This window comes from Antedon bifida, chromosome 6 (assembly GCF_963402885.1).
Source record: "Antedon bifida chromosome 6, ecAntBifi1.1, whole genome shotgun sequence".
Classification (NCBI taxonomy): domain Eukaryota; kingdom Metazoa; phylum Echinodermata; class Crinoidea; order Comatulida; family Antedonidae; genus Antedon; species Antedon bifida.
In genome coordinates, this window is record NC_136231.1 from 16990368 (window position 1) to 17009884 (window position 19517).

The 19517-nt window shown below is 34.1% G+C and overlaps 3 protein-coding genes across 3 annotated transcripts; all 3 read right to left on the reverse strand.

The window, feature by feature from the left end:
* Positions 1-495: 495 nt before the first annotated feature.
* On the reverse strand, positions 496-3371 carry LOC144845515 (prostate stem cell antigen-like). The gene is made up of 3 exons (XM_078702903.1): positions 3161-3371; positions 1285-1415; positions 496-806 (listed from the first exon to the last, which is right to left on the reverse strand). The coding sequence occupies exons 1-3, from the start codon at positions 3216-3218 to the stop codon at positions 576-578; spliced, it is 420 nt and encodes a 139-aa protein (XP_078559029.1). The 5' UTR covers positions 3219-3371; the 3' UTR covers positions 496-575.
* A 954-nt stretch (positions 3372-4325) lies between these two features.
* Positions 4326-13390, reverse strand: LOC144845827 (broad substrate specificity ATP-binding cassette transporter ABCG2-like). Its single transcript, XM_078703274.1, has 17 exons — positions 13265-13390; positions 11264-11475; positions 10975-11034; positions 10549-10663; positions 10107-10259; positions 9590-9747; positions 9179-9330; positions 8903-8974; positions 8429-8586; positions 8138-8203; positions 7712-7797; positions 7479-7568; positions 7083-7207; positions 6690-6844; positions 6286-6375; positions 5759-5844; positions 4326-5505 (listed from the first exon to the last, which is right to left on the reverse strand). The coding sequence occupies exons 1-17, from the start codon at positions 13277-13279 to the stop codon at positions 5358-5360; spliced, it is 1941 nt and encodes a 646-aa protein (XP_078559400.1). The 5' UTR covers positions 13280-13390; the 3' UTR covers positions 4326-5357.
* A 1014-nt stretch (positions 13391-14404) lies between these two features.
* Positions 14405-19467, reverse strand: LOC144845385 (alcohol dehydrogenase class-3 chain L-like). The gene is made up of 10 exons (XM_078702677.1): positions 19293-19467; positions 18461-18562; positions 18041-18270; positions 17499-17631; positions 17289-17375; positions 16205-16334; positions 15580-15710; positions 15173-15308; positions 14847-14985; positions 14405-14649 (listed from the first exon to the last, which is right to left on the reverse strand). The coding sequence occupies exons 1-10, from the start codon at positions 19311-19313 to the stop codon at positions 14625-14627; spliced, it is 1134 nt and encodes a 377-aa protein (XP_078558803.1). The 5' UTR covers positions 19314-19467; the 3' UTR covers positions 14405-14624.
* Between the last annotated feature and the right edge of the window lie 50 nt (positions 19468-19517).

Here is a 19517-nt window from a genome sequence, read left to right on the forward strand (position 1 = left end):
AAATAACTTTTTGCCGAAATAAAAATTGTCTCAACAAAAATACTTTGGCAAAATTGTGAATATAAAAATCTCTCTTATACCTATTATTATATACCTACTATAGGAAATTAACCTTTATGTAATGCAAGATGTAATGTCATTTCACTCTTCCATTGTAATAGCAAGCGCGTTATTATATGAACATGTTAGTAACCGTAACAGATTTAAAGATGTATTGTCCCCCTGAAAAATTAATGTCATTTTAATGTAACATAATAGTTATCAACTTTGACCAAAAATTGGATCGAAAAAAATGTATTTACCTAAATAAACTGTAATTTAAAGCAAAAATGGTCAAATTGAATTGGTTGAATTTAACCATTTATTTTGTCATTTTATAAGTGAAAACATTATTTTTTTCGGTTTTTTTTCTACGGAAGTGATTAACTTTATAAAATATTCAAAGTCTGGTTTAATTAATCTTCATTTTTCATGTTTTTGGGGGACAATACATCTTTAAGCTGAACTAACTCGAAATATGCCGAAAAAGCGATGAATGTCAAATTCACTTCTTGGGTTAACCTTTCCATAAATTATTAACGTAAAACATTGTACAAAATAGCAGAAAGTGCAAGTGTAAGCAAACTTAGTGTAGGACCCGGATTTGAAGCAGTGTTTCCTACGTTACACCCATCGGTACGGCAGCAGAAGTTACAAACTGATGTAGTGATGCCGAGACCAGTGTGTTTACAGTATCCATCAACACAGTTACTGGAACAATCACGGACGAATTCAACGAGAACACCGGCAGCTTTCGTCTGCGTTATCTAACAAATTAAAAATGATCTGTAAGTATACAGTCTGATCTATAGTGCAGACTGGAGCGAATTATAATAAAATGAGCTGAAAAAAAGGAATTCCGTGGTGACAGAAGTTTTCTATTTCAAGTTTATTAAATACCGATAACAATGCTTGTGGAACATAAATGGTAGATGAACTTCAGTACAGTTTGTACTGGCACAGTATACGATTAGTAAACTGAACACACGATGTGCATCTTCACAAATATTGAATACGCGTATCCATCTTATTATATTGACAGATCTTTCATCTTTATTTTTCATTTCATTTATTCGTCTCATTCAAACACAAAAACATAAATTATAATAAAAAGAAAAACAAGGAGACACAAATCCAAAAAGTGAACTTAATCAACTATCAAGTGAATTACCCAAATCTGTGTGATGATATAAGGCCCGATCATCAATACAATTTATTTTTGTTATCAAAATATATTCAACTTACAGCGCAGGAATGTTCAAATGATTGGCAGAGCCTTGGTGTAAATGTTGTGTTGGGATTGTCTAAACAGTCGGTACCTAACGGTTTAGATTTGTAATATTTAGCGGTACAGTCATAACATCGTAGCGATCGCCCTGCAAAAGACAAACGATTATTACAAGCATTACTTAATTCATTGTATGTTTATTTCTATAAGAATGATTATATTTCTAAACGTAAAGAAGGAAAATCAAACACCCTATTGCTGAAATCGGACAAATTTGACGAGCGTAAGAACTAATCAGGAGTCAGACCCAGTGGCGTAACGGCTATTAGAGTTCACTGGCTAAACCCAGGAGCCCGGCCCCGGAGCTTATGGGCCCCCTGAGCATTGCCCAGGGGAAAATGGGCATTAAAATATGTCGAAAAAAGCCCGAGGCCTTCAGCGTTGGAGATTCCTAATCAAGGGGCCTCAGGCCTCTGCGTTACGCCACTGAGACCATTAACCTGTAAAAAATTGCATGTACTGTCCTGTACCATATACCCACATCCTATATCACAAGAACCTATTATATAAATATAAGTCTACTAGTATAGTTCTATTTTTACCTAACGTGTTTAATTAATTATAACTTATTACCCAATGATTGAATACTGATCGTTTCTGTTAGAAACAGTCGTAAATATTGAACAAAGATCTTGCAATAGTGTATTGTTGTATTGTATAATAAATAATTAAGACTAATCTGGACATTTAAAATGCAGAGTTATTCACAAATACAAAATTCGAAATATTGTTTCACGCAATGTAAGAATAGTTTAGGCCTCCTGCGTTACATTAAAAGACATTTGAAAACATAATTAAATAATATAACATTATTATCATTACATTCTATAATATGGTACAATTGGCAAAAATACATCTTTTAAAAAAGCTTTATAATATTATAGAGGTATACATTGTTTGTATTATTTGAGGATCAAAATAAGTATTAAAATCAACAAACTTGTATCGGTCTAACAAGAGAAGACAACATCTTTTTCTCTGGTCACATTGCAAATAAAGAATCTTTCCACTTTCGCAAAATAATAAATGCTATTTTGAGTGTAATAATATGAGTTTGTTTGAATTACACCTGTCCTTGGAAAAGCATACATTGTAATATATATTATAGTTTTCCAGTATAGAGAGAGATATTAATTGCAGATATTTTTGGAAACGTATATAAAGCCAAGACTGTAATGACAAATCGTTTTATACATTATACATGTTTATTTATGAATAATTTTGCTATAAGATGTTTCAAAAGAAGATATCAATTTATTTCGAAATGTTATCAATTTCTACTTAATATCTCATAAACCGCATGTTATTGTGATGGTTCTTTTACTGTTTGTATTCCTACAATAATGTTGTCTACATTTTATTTGCTCAAATTGAATAAGACCTACTTCATACAAAGAATCATCTTTAGGAAATAGTAGGCCACAGGCCTGTGACATTATAATTATTATATCGTTAAGTTAGTCTATACTTATGATAATAATAAATACAATGTCAGTTATACTAATTATTTTATAATAAAAAAAACACAATCGTGTCTAAAAGTTTAAGTACGGAACGCTATATGTGAATACAACAAATCTAAAGCCTACATGTGTTAGATAATAGGCCTAAAGACCCAGTTAAAAAGACACTAACAACCTATAGTTACCAAGTATAGATAACACATTATTTTTTCAACTAAGTAACACTAAATGTAATAGGTCTCGTATTGCCTATTCCCGACCAAAACAGATAATTGTTTCTCTCGTTTGACAACGAAATAAAACCACCACATAATATATACATGATATATAACAGAAATCATGAATACAGCATACTCACACAGTTACTTACCTAGTCTTGTTAATTGAAGAAATGTGAAAAGAAACAAAGTATTTAGAAATATGCGCATCGCCTGATTCTCTTGTTAAAACACGATAAATCAGATCATTGCCAATGAACCAACTGTTATGTGCGACAAAAACTTATTATAGGCTATATGTATCCAAGAGCCTGGCTATGGTTAAGGAACTCAATCGTTAATGGTGTAAAAAGTATGCCTATAGGAGTAAAAACGTGCAATCATTCAAGCGACATCAAGTAGAAATGGATAATCAATAACTACATGTAATGGCAAATTAATTTCTCTGTTTGTATTTGTTATTCCGTTGAATAACTCTAATATTCTCTTTAAAGCCAACATGCGTAAACATTGAAGAAATATGGACAAACATATTTTACAAATTACATTTATTTTTGCATTCTATAGATGTTATGCTATTGCAGATATTTGTCCGTGGTTATTGGCATTTCAAGCTGTATATTTTTTATTTTCAAAGGAGTTTCTGAAATCTGTCCTACCCCAGAACACACCACAGGCGGAACATACCGTAATTGCGCCTTTTTGTACCAAAACCCGCAAACTTATATAATAATATTATTGATTGTCTTACATAATAACGTCTAATAGTCTTTTTGTATTAAAACCCGCACATATATACAGTAATAATAATAATTTTGATTGTCTTATAACGTCCAATACAATGTTTCTAAGCGCTTTACACACAAATATGATCCATAAAATATCCTAAGATAACCCGAAAATAAAGAGAAAAGCAGAGGAACCATACCGCTCCATCCTCCAGTACCTTGAAGCGCCCATATCAGAGCTCGCCGTTATCCTGTTAACATATTGAGCTTGCAGTTGAAATATTGCACTTTTCTGATCTCACAAAGAACCACACCTCAACGTGCCTTATTCAGACTAGCTTCGGATGACGTGCATTCTTGATATGTTTGGTATTATACAAATAATGAACGACCGTTCAAAAGTGCGTACTATTGCACGCCATATTACACACAATTGTCCAATCAAATGACAGGAATTTATTTAGTTATTGTATAAAGTGTGTTATTTGGTAATTTATTAGCGCGGAGCTTTGGACATTTGTTTTGTAGAGAACAGACATTTATCATATCTGTTTAATGTTGAGAATTGAATAGAGTTAAATTATTGGTTAAAAGACGGGAATGTGAGAGGGTATGCAATATAATTGGAGTGAGAAACAATGAATAAGAGGAAGCGGTTAGTAAATCGTCGAAATTAATTTATTAAATCAATAACTCATGTTTCTTTTTATTGTTAAATGTTTACAATGTAAGAATATAAAAACATTCTTAAACATTTTGACGGTAGAAAACGATTATATAAAGACGATCAGGACGACTAATTTTAAATTGATAATACTAATATAATCAATATCTTACTTCCGGCAGACGACCTGTCTGACATTATTAATTAAAAGTATCGTCACCTATATGTATTTGTCGCACACAACTGAGCATTTCGACTGCAACGTTGTCTTTTTCTGTATCTTCAAACCATCAATTAACATTGTTTTTCTAATGGTATTGATTATTAATTAGAACGATAATAGCCTGCAAAGTTAAGACTTAATATAATTAGATCATTCTGCTATTTGCACGTACTTTTCGACAACAATTTCCTTGGCGCGCCTGCGCAGAATATCTTTTGATTATGGTGTGTATGTCTTTGAAATGTTTGTCTCAACATAACTACAGCATACAGTAAATCACATACCTTCTGTCATGTACATTACAGTTTATTTACCTTATATAAAATATCTTGTTTAAGGCTTACCATTGGTACGGAAAATAAACTGCACATATACAAACAACTCATTTCAATCAAATACACACTAAACTTGGTTAATACTGTGGGTTTACTGTATATCTAGTCTGATATAATACGACTAAGAAATTGAATATTTAGTGCACAATATATAATACAGGCTTTAGTTTATATACAAGATATGACTACAATTTTAAAATCAAAAGACGTCTAAGACGAAAAATATTAAATTTAAGACCTACTTCAAAGGGCTATAATGCTCATTTAACCAACCGTCGATGGAAGTATAGATATAGGCATCTCATTTCAAATCAACCTTACATTTACATTTTACGTATATTTTATTATTTAAAAATATACGGTATGATTTTGCACGTTTCACTATCAATTGAAAATATTCTATTTGTATTTTGGAATTCTACGGAGTTGGATGTATGAGAGTGTCAACAATACTAATATCATGATTCCTAGGCCCATTTGATTTTGCCAAAGCCCCCACGTGCTGTAGTCAATGCCTTGCTGATCCATATAAGCTTCGCCTGTTATACTGTAAAATAAATGGTATAAGTTAAAATAGTGGGAACCAAGCTTTTGGATCAATATGAATACTGTATTATGAGGTACGGGGAGCCGGATGGTAGAAAATACGTGCGAATAATATTCGGAGACTTTGTGGGACTCTCCCAGTACAGTATAGACCTACTGAACTGTTTTACATCTGAGTTGGAATGAATATGAAATGGAAATCGTAAAAACTATGGTCATCTTCAGTGTTTATTTTATTCTAACAAAATACTCACCAGTTAACTGGGTCATAGTAATGTGCACTTGCATTCAAAGGCGGATCACAGAACACCATTCCTTTTAGTTCATTTATAGTTAACGTCTGTAAAACAAGTAATAATTTACTTTTATTGGAGAACATATATTATTATTAATTCAAAACTTCTATACAGAATATAGTGACTGTATAAGGTTTTAGGTACATCACGTATGAATGTAGTTCTGAAAAGAACTGTTGAGCTTCTGTACGTTTATACTGTACTGTATCTGATGATGAATTTGTACTATTTTCGCCATGCAAACCTTCAAACAATACACTGTACAGAATAATAGGAAAGTATTGTTTCGGTCCTGCTGTAGGTGGTCGCAAATCGAAAGCTAGGGCCTATTATTTAGCGTCATGAACAAGATCAAACTGAACCTTTAGATATCTGAATATTATAACGTAACTTAGGGAATAATTCAAATTAATCACCGAGACCCTCATGGAAAATGCGATTGACATTTTATAATTACAAATATTAGTAAAGTAAAATGTACTTACATTAAGACTAAATCGAAACATGCTAAGATACTGTAACCACTGCAGCCATACTGGTAATGATGAAATGTTTATAAAAAGTCCACCGAAAACCTAATGATAATTATAATGATTAATATAGTAATTAGGATAGAAAATAATATATTATTAATTACGCACTAATTTAACATTGGTGGGCGTCTGCAAGTACAAGAGCCAAACTTCAAATGTCTGTGTAAATCGGGGTAATCGATCACTCTTGAATTATTATCTTTTCTTCACCGGGTTAGGCTACATATCATTCATTTATTTGTCGCCCAGAAGTTCCCTTTCCCGGTTTCCTTTACCTTAACTTCACAGTAAGTGTAGGTGCACAGCGTACTATGTAGGCCCAGTCCTATTTTAGTAAATAGTACAATTATACTTACCACCATAATAATCATAGACATAGCTGCCATTAGGACGGCAATTCCATAGATTCCAACCGTTGCACTAATACAAAACACCAATGAACAGCCTGTCATTGTGGTCACCAGCAGATCCAATAGGAATATAAAGAAGTTTGTGGCAGTCGGCTGCAACCCTTTTGGGAAAAAAGAAAATCACTGTGTTTTGTATTTTTAAGTCTTTTTATATTTGTGATTTGAAATGTTGTACTGTACAGTCCATTGAGATGTTTAATCTAATGTGCTATAATAATAAATCAATTAAAATGAATCATACTGATTACCGCTGAAAAGAAAAAAGTTAATACAGTATTTGAGGCCTACGTCCTCCCTTATTCTTTAACAAATCGATTGATTTGATTGAGGGTGATATACCTATCATCCAGTACGTGATACAGCAATAGATGGTTGTAGGCACAATTCTCATTGGAATAAGATCACAAAGCACCATTGAAAAGAAGTAGGCAGATGCACGATAGAAACCGCTTGCAGATTCATGCCTGTAAATGAGAAGGAAAGGAGAACAAAACCGTAATTAGTAAATGTTGACTATCTGACGTTAGAATTTAGGCTATAACTCTATCGATTCTATCAAAACATACACCCTTTTGATAATAATAACTTTTTACATTTAATGTAAAAAGCATAAACTGTCTTACTCGAGGATAGTGGCCGTTAACTTGTCTGTTGGTTTTTGATACATTATTATTGTCAGTTTATGGAGTTTTTGTTGTCATTTTCAATATCAATATAATAACATTTCAAACTTACCTAAATATTACTCTTTCGTAAATAAAAACCTCCAGGGCACTCATGTTTCCGAAAGTGACGTTCATAATCATAAAGAAAAAAACTCCGATTCTGAAATATGAGAATTAAAGTTGTTTTTTCATTTATTATGTATCATAACGTTACCCTATTTTGATGATGCAATGTAAATTATTATAGAACTCAACAAGGAGCACATTGTCTAATGTTTTGCGAATATTGTTAATTTGTAAAACCTGTTTTGTATTCCTGATGACTGTGAGGTATCAAGCTGCCAAAATAAGCCGCCAACGAAGATACCCAACACAACCATAATCAAAACCTGTGGAAAGAAGTTGAACAAATTCTTTTAATGTACAATTTAGCAAATTCAAATTTTACTCGGAACATTATATGTAAATTCTGCTGCCATACTATTGGAAGGATATGTGAACATTGAAGCAATAAGCAACATAGGCCTACTAAAATCTCCTAATATTAAAGCTCTGTCTACACTATCAAACTAGTTTGACAATAAAATGTGACGAGCCCAAATATGGTAGTGATATGCCCAAACATGGTAGTGGTATGACATCACCATGCCCATATATAGGTACATCAATTATTTTTATCACATAAAGTTTTATAGTGTAGACAGAGCCTAAGACTCTTTAACAGTTTACCTGTAAGGACGATGTCTGTGGATTGCGAATCATGTTTGTAAAAGCTCTTTTTGATAGTACAGCAAACTGAAACAGAAGTTGGTGGAAACAAGATAAATGATAAATAAATTACACTTTCATGCTTTTAATGTAATGTAATGGGCCCTTTAAAAGAACGATTTTTTTACTGAAGAGGTCAGCTGATCATCAGCTTGATTGACTGTTTTAAGGGAACAAGGAACTCAGTAAGTAATCAATAATTACTCAACTTGACAGATAAGTGAAAACTGTATTTACTAACTACTTTCCTACCTGTTTGAAGACTGACGTTGGATAGTCAATAACTTGTTCAACAAAACTATCTGATCGGTGTAAACCTGTAAGTTTCCTTTCCTCTTCCTCTAATACTGTGTGGTATTTTGATTTCTTAAAATATTCCACCAATGACTTGGTACCATCTATTGCATTTTCTATTTTAAAACATACAATATATACACATGTTTGTCAATATACAGTTAAGGTTCTACACATTGTTTTGGGGGATAGGACTTCACGGCGGGATAGACCGTCTAAAAAGTACAAGCACATTATATCAAGGAAAGATTTGTACAGTCACACTTTTCCAAAATGCCATTACTCTGCAATAAAACATAATTGAAATAAATTGTTTAAGGACGTATTAAATACATTTACTTTATGGTTAATAAAGCGTTTCTAGACAGAAGAATTGTCATGGAAAATGCTACAGTGCTGTCTAATTAAGGCATAACATGTAGGCCTACATACCACTTTTTTCTTGTTCAATAATAACGTCGAGAAAGAAATCAGCCGGGTTGTTGAACTCAGGGCAAGGATACCCTAAGAAAGAAATTTGAAAAGTATAAAATATGACGACCAAAGAGTTTAGTAAGTTAAACATTCGGTTTTTAATTCCACGTGAAGACAGCTTTTTTTCTTCTTTTTTTTAAATTAAAAAGCAAGTCTATTCGTGGTGTTTTTTGTTATTGAATATAGACCGAATCTATTATATTAGTAAATGTTCAAAAAGTGAATCAACTTTACCAGCGGCCCCAAAGAAGTCATTTGTCTCGTTTGCTGGTCCGTGATACACCGTCTGGCCTAGACTCAGTAGATGTAGCTTATTGAATTGACTGAAGATGGAATACCGTGGCTGGTGAATGGAGAATATGATAGTGCGTCCACGTTTAGACAACCTGTAACAAGAATGAAAACTTGGATTACATTTTATAAGCTTAAGTGTGATTAACAACACATTGATGTTTCAGTTTCATCAGTACATTTGAGTAGGCCCATTTACAAAGATGCTTCGTTGATTTAGTGCAGTTTTCATCATAAAAACGGATAATGTTGTGTTTGTGCGGTTCTTAAACAGAGTAATATCTAGCAATATAGAGGCATGCATTCAATGTCGTTTTTCAAAAGAAGCAAGAACAGATAAAAAAAAAAACGTACTGAGCAAGATTTGTCATCACCGATTTGGCCGTGCTTGCATCTAGACCCGTCGTTGGTTCGTCCAGAAAAAGTATTCTTGGCTTAGTTACCAACTCCATCCCAACATTTGTTCGTTTTCGCTCACCTCCGGAAATTCCGCGGATGAAAAGAGTTCCAACCTGTTGATAACAACCATAATGATTAGTTAAAAAAGAGTGAGTAGATTGAGCGGACAATTTATATATGAATGGGTGGATGGGAAGGTAGTGGATATATAGAATACCGGTACATAATAACCAGACGTCGAACTACACGACATAGAAATGATTCCAATCATTTTCGAGCTGTAGACATGCAACAAAGATATTAGAAATTTAACAGAATTAACATTGTGTGGAAGTATAAAAGAAAAGGGCAGCCGACATCATCAACATTGACTCATTTGTCTAAAAAAACACACAAATAAGAAGCATACTTTCATACAAACTGAGGAAAACAATGTCAATAAAGGTATCCGTAAAATTAAAGGACTTTATACCTTTGAGTCTGCGCATTTTGTTAATCCTAACTCTTTTATTATGTCATTGACTCGTCTTCGTTTTTCAGAAGTAGATATTTCTTTTCCAAGTCGAAGTTCTGCGGAAAATCTCAGATTTTCTTTCACTGACATCGTTCCCATAACCACGTCATCCTTTTTGAATAAAAATACATTATTTTATTTCAACTTCAGTAACGTATAGCCTACTGCTCATATATTATATATAATTAATTACATAATAAATGCGGGAACCATACTCCTCAAAGCAGAAGAGTTATTTTTAAGAACTCTTACTGCGTGCACTTTCATGTCTTCCGAATAAAAGACATCGTAACTTGCCATACAAACAATGCATTTTCTACCACATAGGTGTAGTCATATGGGTAGGAGGCATGGCCATATAGGTTTGACAACACTGATGCACAGAATTGCATTAACCTACCTGAACGACATATCCGGATATTAACCGGAATTGTGCTGGTTGTGGCTTTCCATCAATTAGTACTGCCCCTGAAAGTCCTTTAGGATGCTTTCTTGCCGCCAACACGTCTAATAATCTGAGGAAATACGAAGCATTTGTAAGGATATGGAGGACAAATCCTTCCATCAACTACTCATTCGGTTGCCGTTCATTTTAATCTAAGCACTTCCTTCTATCGATTCGCCAGTTTTTCATCTATCTACCGATCATTATTTTCATCTACTGTATCCTCCAATATTTCCTCCCCTATTCATACATTTCTTCCAGTCATCTTTCTATCATCACTCCATGTATCCTTCCATCCATCTATAGCCACCCATTCTTTTACATACTTATCTTTTTTCTACCTCCCCAATATGTAATCATTATTTATCAGTATATACTTACGACGTTTTGCCACTACCCGTCGGTCCCATTATTCCATTCATACCAGGAGCAAAAACACCACTAATAAGTGAAAAGTATAAATAAAGAATACAATGAAACATTAACAAAAAGAGCAAAATGTGTTTAACTATAATTATTATCGAATTTCTAAATACAAGTAGATTTACACTAGTTCCTTCCATACAGTCGGTCAAGTCAGTTGGTCGGTCATTTGTGCTACACAAATAACCGACTGAAAAAATTGTCAGACAATTTTTTTAAGATCACATTTGGCTCCAGGTATTCCTACCTAATGTTTGTCAGGATGTTCTTGTACATGTCTTTTCCAGCAGCTTTGTCTAAAACTCGGTAACATATATTGTGGAAAGATACAACTGAATGGATGTTGGTGGACTCAACTTCCACCTTGTGGTGGTTGTCATCCGCTTGGTAACTGGGATGTAACCCACCAACACCAGTGTACGATACTTCTGGATGTCTTCCATTGTCGAGCAAACTTGTCTTTAATAATAATAAAAGAAAGCTATAATACAATACAGGATACTATAGACCGTTAATTGTACTTCCAAACTTCAACAACAACAAGTTGTGAAAATACATTTATTAAGGAGAGCTGACTTATGATCTGCCTAACTCACTGCTTATATCAATATACTATATTTTTTGTGTTTCTGCCTAAGTCAGTTGTGTGACTTAGGCAATTAAGGAGAGCTGACTTATGATCTGCCTAACTTACTGCTTATATCATTATACTGCCCTCTGTACATCGTTTTTTGTGTTTCTGCCTAAGTCAGCTGTATGACTTAGGCAATTAAGGAGAGGAGACTCATGATTTTTTAAATAAAATAAGAAATAGTATATTTTTTAACCCATTTGTTACAAATTCTTTCTCTTTTTTTGCTACTTTCCTTTTCTAAAATCATCAGTGTTAATTTTAATCTGAAGAGCTGATGCTATTAAATTTTGTTACTTAAAGGTAGCATTTTTTGTATATAGATGATATCGACAGCCTCATAACAAAAGTGTCTAAGTCATAATTTTTGTTTGTTTTTCTGCCTAACTCACTGCTTATATCAATATACTATATCTTTTGTGTTTCTGCCTAAGTCAGCTGTGTGACTTAGGCAATTAAGGAGAGCTGACTTATGATCTGCCTAACTCACTGCTTATATCAATATACTATATTTTTTGTGTTTCTGCCTAAGTCAGCTGTGTGACTTAGGCAATTAAGGAGAGCTGACTTATGATCTGCCTAACTTACTGCTTATATCATTGTACTGCCCTCTGTACATTTATATTATTATTATACATTATGCTTTTATATACATTTGCACATGCTCAGATCGTTTTTTGTGTTTCTGCCTAAGTCAGCTGTGTGACTTAGGCAATTAACATAGGAATGGCTGTTTATTTAATGCCCTGGACTGTAAACACAAGCATGAGGGTATGACAACAAAGAACTAGGCCTATTAATTACACGTCTCGCTAAAATGTATAGTTGATATATTATTAGTTGAGATAGATAAATGAGAATTACAGAAGGAAAGAATTCTAAAATAGGCCTTAAATTGGCCTGCCCTACTGATCGAGTGTTGTCGCTTGACTCATAAGTGGCGAACTCGGCGGATTTTTTAGGGGACAGGGCGTTTCAACTTTTTTATTTTTGTAAAAAACTAGTCAATTGTTTCTGACACACCAAGGTTGAAGATTAGCCTACATTATGAATAAAGAAACCATTTTCAATTGTCGTATCTTAATCTATTGATTTCTGTGATAAACATGCACCTTGCGATCAAGGCCATCACAACACCCACGGATGCAAGGATGACCAACGTTTCCTAAATCAAAGTGTGAAGGTTCGTCGAATAGGCCTAAGCCGGACAATTTTGATAAATAGACAGTGCATTTGGTCTCCTTTCCATAAAAAAGAAACACCTTCGCACACCCCCATTTATACCCGGGTCAGGTGAAAATTGTATTCTCCAAAAGATCATTTTTATTGAATGGTTTTAAAAGAACATTATATCTGGTACTTTGGGAGCCTACAATCCGTTTGTTGTATAATGTATGCTTAATTATATCTGATCCATGGACCAAACAATCTTAATTGCTATACCTTCAATAAATTGTTTTTTACGTATTCGACCTCCCTTTCCCATGTTCATTTCAATGCCTTTGTGAGTGTTGGTGAATGCTGGTATAATCATTTGCATGGACGGGCATGGACTACATAATATTCTAGTACGACCATGCAGAGTGTAATATAATAAAGTACAGGTAGGCTACTTACCCTTTCTGTCATCATGAGACACTTTCAAACGCAAGTTAATAAGTCCTCTCCGAATATAATTACAGTACTAGCATTTATATACTTTAAACATGTCATCGATATCTACTACGTCTACATGTAGTTGAGTTTGTTTCAATAACCTATTTCGTTGTTCCGCTTGAAAAGATAACGTCCTGGTGACATAAACTATTACCTATATCTCACACAATAGACTATCAACACAAGGGAATTAAATGATCAAACATGTATACAAGTAGGTAAGGTCACATGTCTGTGTATAGCCTACTATGATCATGATTGCTTTACATGCGTTACAAATTTCGCAATATCTAATATTAAGCCCTTTTATCATAAGTAGGCTAACAATTGTCATGTGTAAGAACATATTAAGCCATTTTGATTTAGTACGTATACTTATCTACGTCTAAATCTAAAAGTCACGGCCTTCTGTTGCAGTAATTAATTACGTCTAATGACACAGATTGGAACATGGCTGATGTACATATTAGATTGTTTGATGTGTAAATATGTTTATCAATGTAATTCTGCGGCTATTAAATTTAAAATTACCGGTATTGCTCCTGTAGGCCTAGATGCCCATAATATTCTGTATTTATTATTACAATAATACTATTAGGCCTATCACTACATTTATCTATTTTGTTTTTCGTCTGATGATACCTAGCGTTTATGAAATCGTTGATTCCCTCTAAGCTTAAACGAAAAAAAAAACAAAATGAAAAGTAGGCCTACGATCGAAGTAAATTGCTTGACTACGGGACGGTAGGAAGTGAAGTTTGCGCATGCATACAATCCAGTATACTTTTAAGATACGAGACGCGTGCGGAAGTGTAACGGCATGTTAAAACTTTCCACCAATAAAAATTGCCGAAGCATGTACAAAGAAAGAATGTTTTAAAGTTTATTTGAATTGTTTCTTCCTCAGTTAGGACCGTACCATAAAAAATAAACTAACCTCACGATCAATGTGATAATGTACGTGTCCCCATCCTTATTTCTCATTACTACAAATTCACAAATAATAAAACAACGAATGATATAATTAAATTCGATTACTATTTTTATTTCGGACAAAAGATCAAACTCGGCCTTAGGCCTATGTTATAGCCTACAAGTGTGTTCCTATATGTAATTACATCATTGCTAGATGCATGCATGCTCAATCCTTTTGTTCAATCATCTCCTCGGATTAATAATTGTATATATTTAGGATAATATAACCGCATCCTTGTTCATAACTAAAAGTTCATGGGAGTATAAACCCCATTGGCCATCTTCTTTTATCGCTAAATCATACTTAATTTTTATTGAGTATAATTATACTTGATGACCTTGTACATTACATGGTAATTACGCTCCGAACACTGTAAATAAAATAAATATAATAACATAATAAGTATGATCCTACTAGTACTTGTAATAATTGGTTTTTTTTGTTTTTTTTGCATCCGTGCCCATTTCTTCCTGATATATAAAATAATTTGTACGACGTTTGTACGTGCGTACGCACCGTTGTATCCCGTAAATCAATTCCAAACATTTTCAAAGAAAGTATGTTTACCTTTTTCCTGAAAGCATAAGATCAAACCCCTCGTTGATGCGGTCCAAACTTAGTTTATGTGAAATAAATTCATCTAACTTAATGGCACCAGACATGTATTCTTTCACCAGTCCAGGAACACTATCACGGCCCTTCCAACCTATCAAATATTTGATTGATGATTGATATTATTATAATAAAAGTTAGAAGTCTAGCGGTTGTCCAACGTCATTCAAATAGATCTGTATAACAGCCCTGTTTCTTATTGAGTGTATATATAGAGTTCTAATGTCTCTATGTAACGTACTGAGATACCTGTGTGTTTAAAAGAACAAATATTATTTTACCTCCAAAAAGTGACCCCTGCCAAGTTCGACCAGTAACCAGTTGGAATGGCATAATCTTGATATCGTCTTTGGGATTCGATATTCCTAACACGGTTGACAAGCCCCAACCTTTATGACATGACTCCAGTGCTTCTCTCTTAAGTGAAGAAAATGTATTTTTAATTAAAAAGGCTCATATAATTTTTTTGCTTATTTCAAGCTTATTCATCATCGGTACATCGTGATAATTGTACATATAAACTTTGATAAACGCGTTCACATTCGGATACGTATACACAGCGGTAAACATAATCAGATATTATGTAGGTCTAGTAATGTATCATATCTCTATTATTCTGTCACAGATACACGTGTGCGATACTAGGCCCGAAACCTTTTCATCTTTTTTCATTTCCAGGCTAACTTACCATAGTTTGAACATTACCAATACATTCAAATGTATAGTCTAGGCCACCATCAGTAATTGCTACCAAATGCTGAACTGTACTCGTATCTAAGGATTTTGGGTTTACAAAATCTGTAGCTCCAAATTCACGAGCTGCAAAATAATAAATACATCGCTTTGAAATATTGCAAGATGTTTAGCAATTAAGTTGAACATCAATACAATAATCATAAATATTATAAATGTTTTTTTACACCATCATCACATCCTACAACCCCCTACGCCGTCATGTCATTTTATTGGTTTTGTTAGTTTCTATGTTTACCTATTCCACTGTTTCACTTGCCATACGAACTTTATAGTGCAACTGTGAACAACAATTTCCGAGTCCGGTGGCAAATGACGATTTTAAAACTGTTTTAGCTCTTGTCTGTGTATTCGGATTCGACCCGAAATCCAAAGGCCGATAGAAGTCCGAGGAAAAAAACACTCGGGTCTCGAAATCGTTTCTTCTCACAGTTTGATCAAAGCACGTGATTTGACTTGGTATTGTTTGATTTCATAATGATACAATAATAGTTGAGAAGATTAACGTGGATTACTTTGTTTTTAGTGTGGTTATCAACATGGGTTTTTTTTTCGCTCACCTATTTTCTCTTTCGCTGGATTAATATCAACGGCAATAATTCTCGAGGCTTTAGCTACTTTGCAGCCCATAATGACAGCTAAGCCAACAGCGCCAATACCCCATATAGCACATGTGGATCCCTCTTCTACCTAAATATAGCATTTGATGTAAGGTATACGTTATAGAATAGAGTTAATTATCCATGTTTATTATACAATGTTTATTATTGACGAGAACCTGGATGTAGAGGTATATTCTAAAATGATGATGATGATGAAGTTGATGATAATAAGCCAACAGCGCCAACACCCCATATAGCACATGTCGATCCCTCTTCTACCTACAGATAGCATTTATGTAAGGTATACGTTATAGAGTAGAGTTAATTATCCATGGTTATTATACAATGTTTATTATTGACGAGAACCTGGATGTAGAGGTATATTCTAAAATGATGAAGTTGATGCTGATGATGATGATGATGATGAAGTTGATGATGATATAAGCCAACAGCGCCAATACCCCATATAGCACATCTGGATCCCTCTTCTACCTAAATATATAGCATTTGATGTAGAGGTACATTCTACCTGTAAATGATGATGATGATGATGATTATCAGGGGCGGTCGCAGGACTATTTTAAGGGGGTTGCCCAAGAGTCCAGGGCCATAATAGAAACCAAGTATTTGCAGCACAGCCCCAGAAAGTAGAAAGAAACAATTAAACACTGTTATTTCAAAGTTCAGGAACGTCCGTAATTACTACGGAAATTCGGCCCAATTTTACGGACGTAGAGAAATGAAATTCGCTGACCGTCGTTAATAATTTTGCGCTGCAGTCAGTCAATTTACATATAGACTCTTCCAACCCTGGACTTCTAAACGTTAATGGTTAATATATATGATGAAATGGGATCTAAATTTTAATTTAGTGGCAGAAAAAAATTAGTATGAAATTAAGGGTGTTGCAAAACCCCTGCGTCGGCCCCTGATTATTATGATGATGCTGCTGCTGTTGATGATGAAGTTGATGGTAATGATTATGATGATGATTGTGATGATAAAGACTACGGTGGTCGGTGAAGTTCGATTTTGTTGCTACCTTGGCATTATTCAGTGGTGCACCGTATCCAGTTGAAACACCACATCCAAGAAGGCATACCTTATCCAGTGGTGCCTCTTTATCAATCTAAAAGAAAGCGTTTTAATTATCGAAAGAACAAAAACCAAGTAGGCGTATTCTGACTGAATTATATTCTGTTTATGTAGTTACTATTTACATTTATCGATTTTGAGAAAGTAGTTGACCTACCTTAGCAATATTTATTTCACAAATGACAGTATATTCACTGAACATCGAGCAACTTAATGTGTGATAGACAGTTTGTCCCTTACAAGTGAAACGAGACGTACCATCAGGCATCAACCCTATTAGCCGACTAGAACTAAGAACATATCAAAGATTATGTTTCACAACAGCGAAATGTTGGAACCTGAAATGTGCACCATAATGATATTATAATATTAACATCTACTGAGAAAGCTCTGATATTTCTTTCTGCTCGTTTTACTTTACCGTTCTCCATTGCGATCCCGCCACTGATACTCTGATAGTAATTTGTGTTTTGAATTATATTGAATATCAATTTAATTTAAAGCCGATTCTTCTCGCCAGGCGAATCGAAAGTATTAATGAATGCGCATGCGTATTAGTATTTTCATCTACTTTTTGTGACGTGAAAATGCGCAACCAATCAGAACTCACCACATGTTTAACATGCAGGACGTTGCGACGAAGCGCGTATTTCAAATGCTTTTTTAATTGCATGGCATGTCTGTCACTTAAGAGCCTACCTGTTTTCAGTGCACATGTTTGACTTTGAATTTTGACACATCTTACATTTGCGGCAGTGTGGGATAAAAACTGAGATGACGTGATCACCTGGTGCAACACTTGTCACTCCATCCCCTACACTTTCCACTATCCCTGACCCTTCATGGCCCAAAATACAAGGGTACGGATGTCTGTCCTCTTGTCCGCTTCTGTAAAATTCGTCCGAACGGCATATTCCAGTTGCACTCACCTGAATTGAAGTTAAGGTATGTTACTATTTGGAATTATAATAATGTTAGTAGCCTAGTTTTTTTTAAATATAATTGTTGCTGCCCTTTGAGAAATGTCGTTTTGTTACGTTCGTGGAAGTCTAAGCGGTACAGGTACCGGTATAGATATACTAAGACATAACTGTAAATAAATGTCTTATCTACACTTACCTTCATTCTCACCTCGCCAGCTTTTGGTGGCGCAACCTCTATCGTCTCAATTGTCATAGGTTTGGTAGCATCCCAGGTGATAGCTGCTTTGCAAGAAATCGTCTGTAAAATAAGACCTAAAAATTAGCTTATGTGGTCGGGTAAATAAACGGATTCTATTTAAACAGAGGTCAAGAAGAGACAAGGGGTAACCCTTTAAGCAAAAATTACAAGAACATATATCAGTTTCAATTTAGAATACTCTTATCTATTAAAAACTTTTGTGAATACAATCTTTTTACCCAAACACGTCCCTGGTTATTATAGATTATTTACTGGTAAGATGCTGCAGAATAAACTTGGCTCGGGCCACCTCGTTCACATACGAACGGAAGGAAATACACATTGACTACTGTATACGTCATTTAATATATTTTTTAGACTACTCAAATCTGACATGAATTATAACGTGTCCGCTTATGCATAATTAAGCTCTCGGATGGCTAAAGTATGGTAGAAGGCCTACCATAAACGTGAATATAGATCTATACCATGTTTGAGAGATTGACTCAGTATAATTCATTTCAGTGACTATGATACGATCTGCTTTAAATCGTCTTCTTGATGGGTTAATATTAATATAAATTATAAGATTAGAAGCATTCTCTATAAGGCCAACTGATCTATCCTAAAGTGTAGCCCAAAGTGTGTGCATGGCTCACAAACCTGGATCAACAAAGAACTTCTATTAATGCCAACTATTATAAAAAGTATTAGGCCTAAACCTGTTAGCTAGACACACATTTTAAAAATCACACTACTGTATAAGTAAATTTATGTTTAAATAACGTACCTTTCCGACAGTAGATGCCATGCTGCTTTCGTCGTATACTGTTCACACTGTTGATCTAAACGTTTGAACTATCATCATTATTTACAAAGGCATGTCAAAAGACAAACAAATCCGAAGACCTCGATAGTTTAAAGTTCATTTTGATGTACATTTCTCAATATATTAACTATAGTTAATTTGTGCCTTGGTTAGGATTTGTATCATTTCTGTTATTACGGTACTATT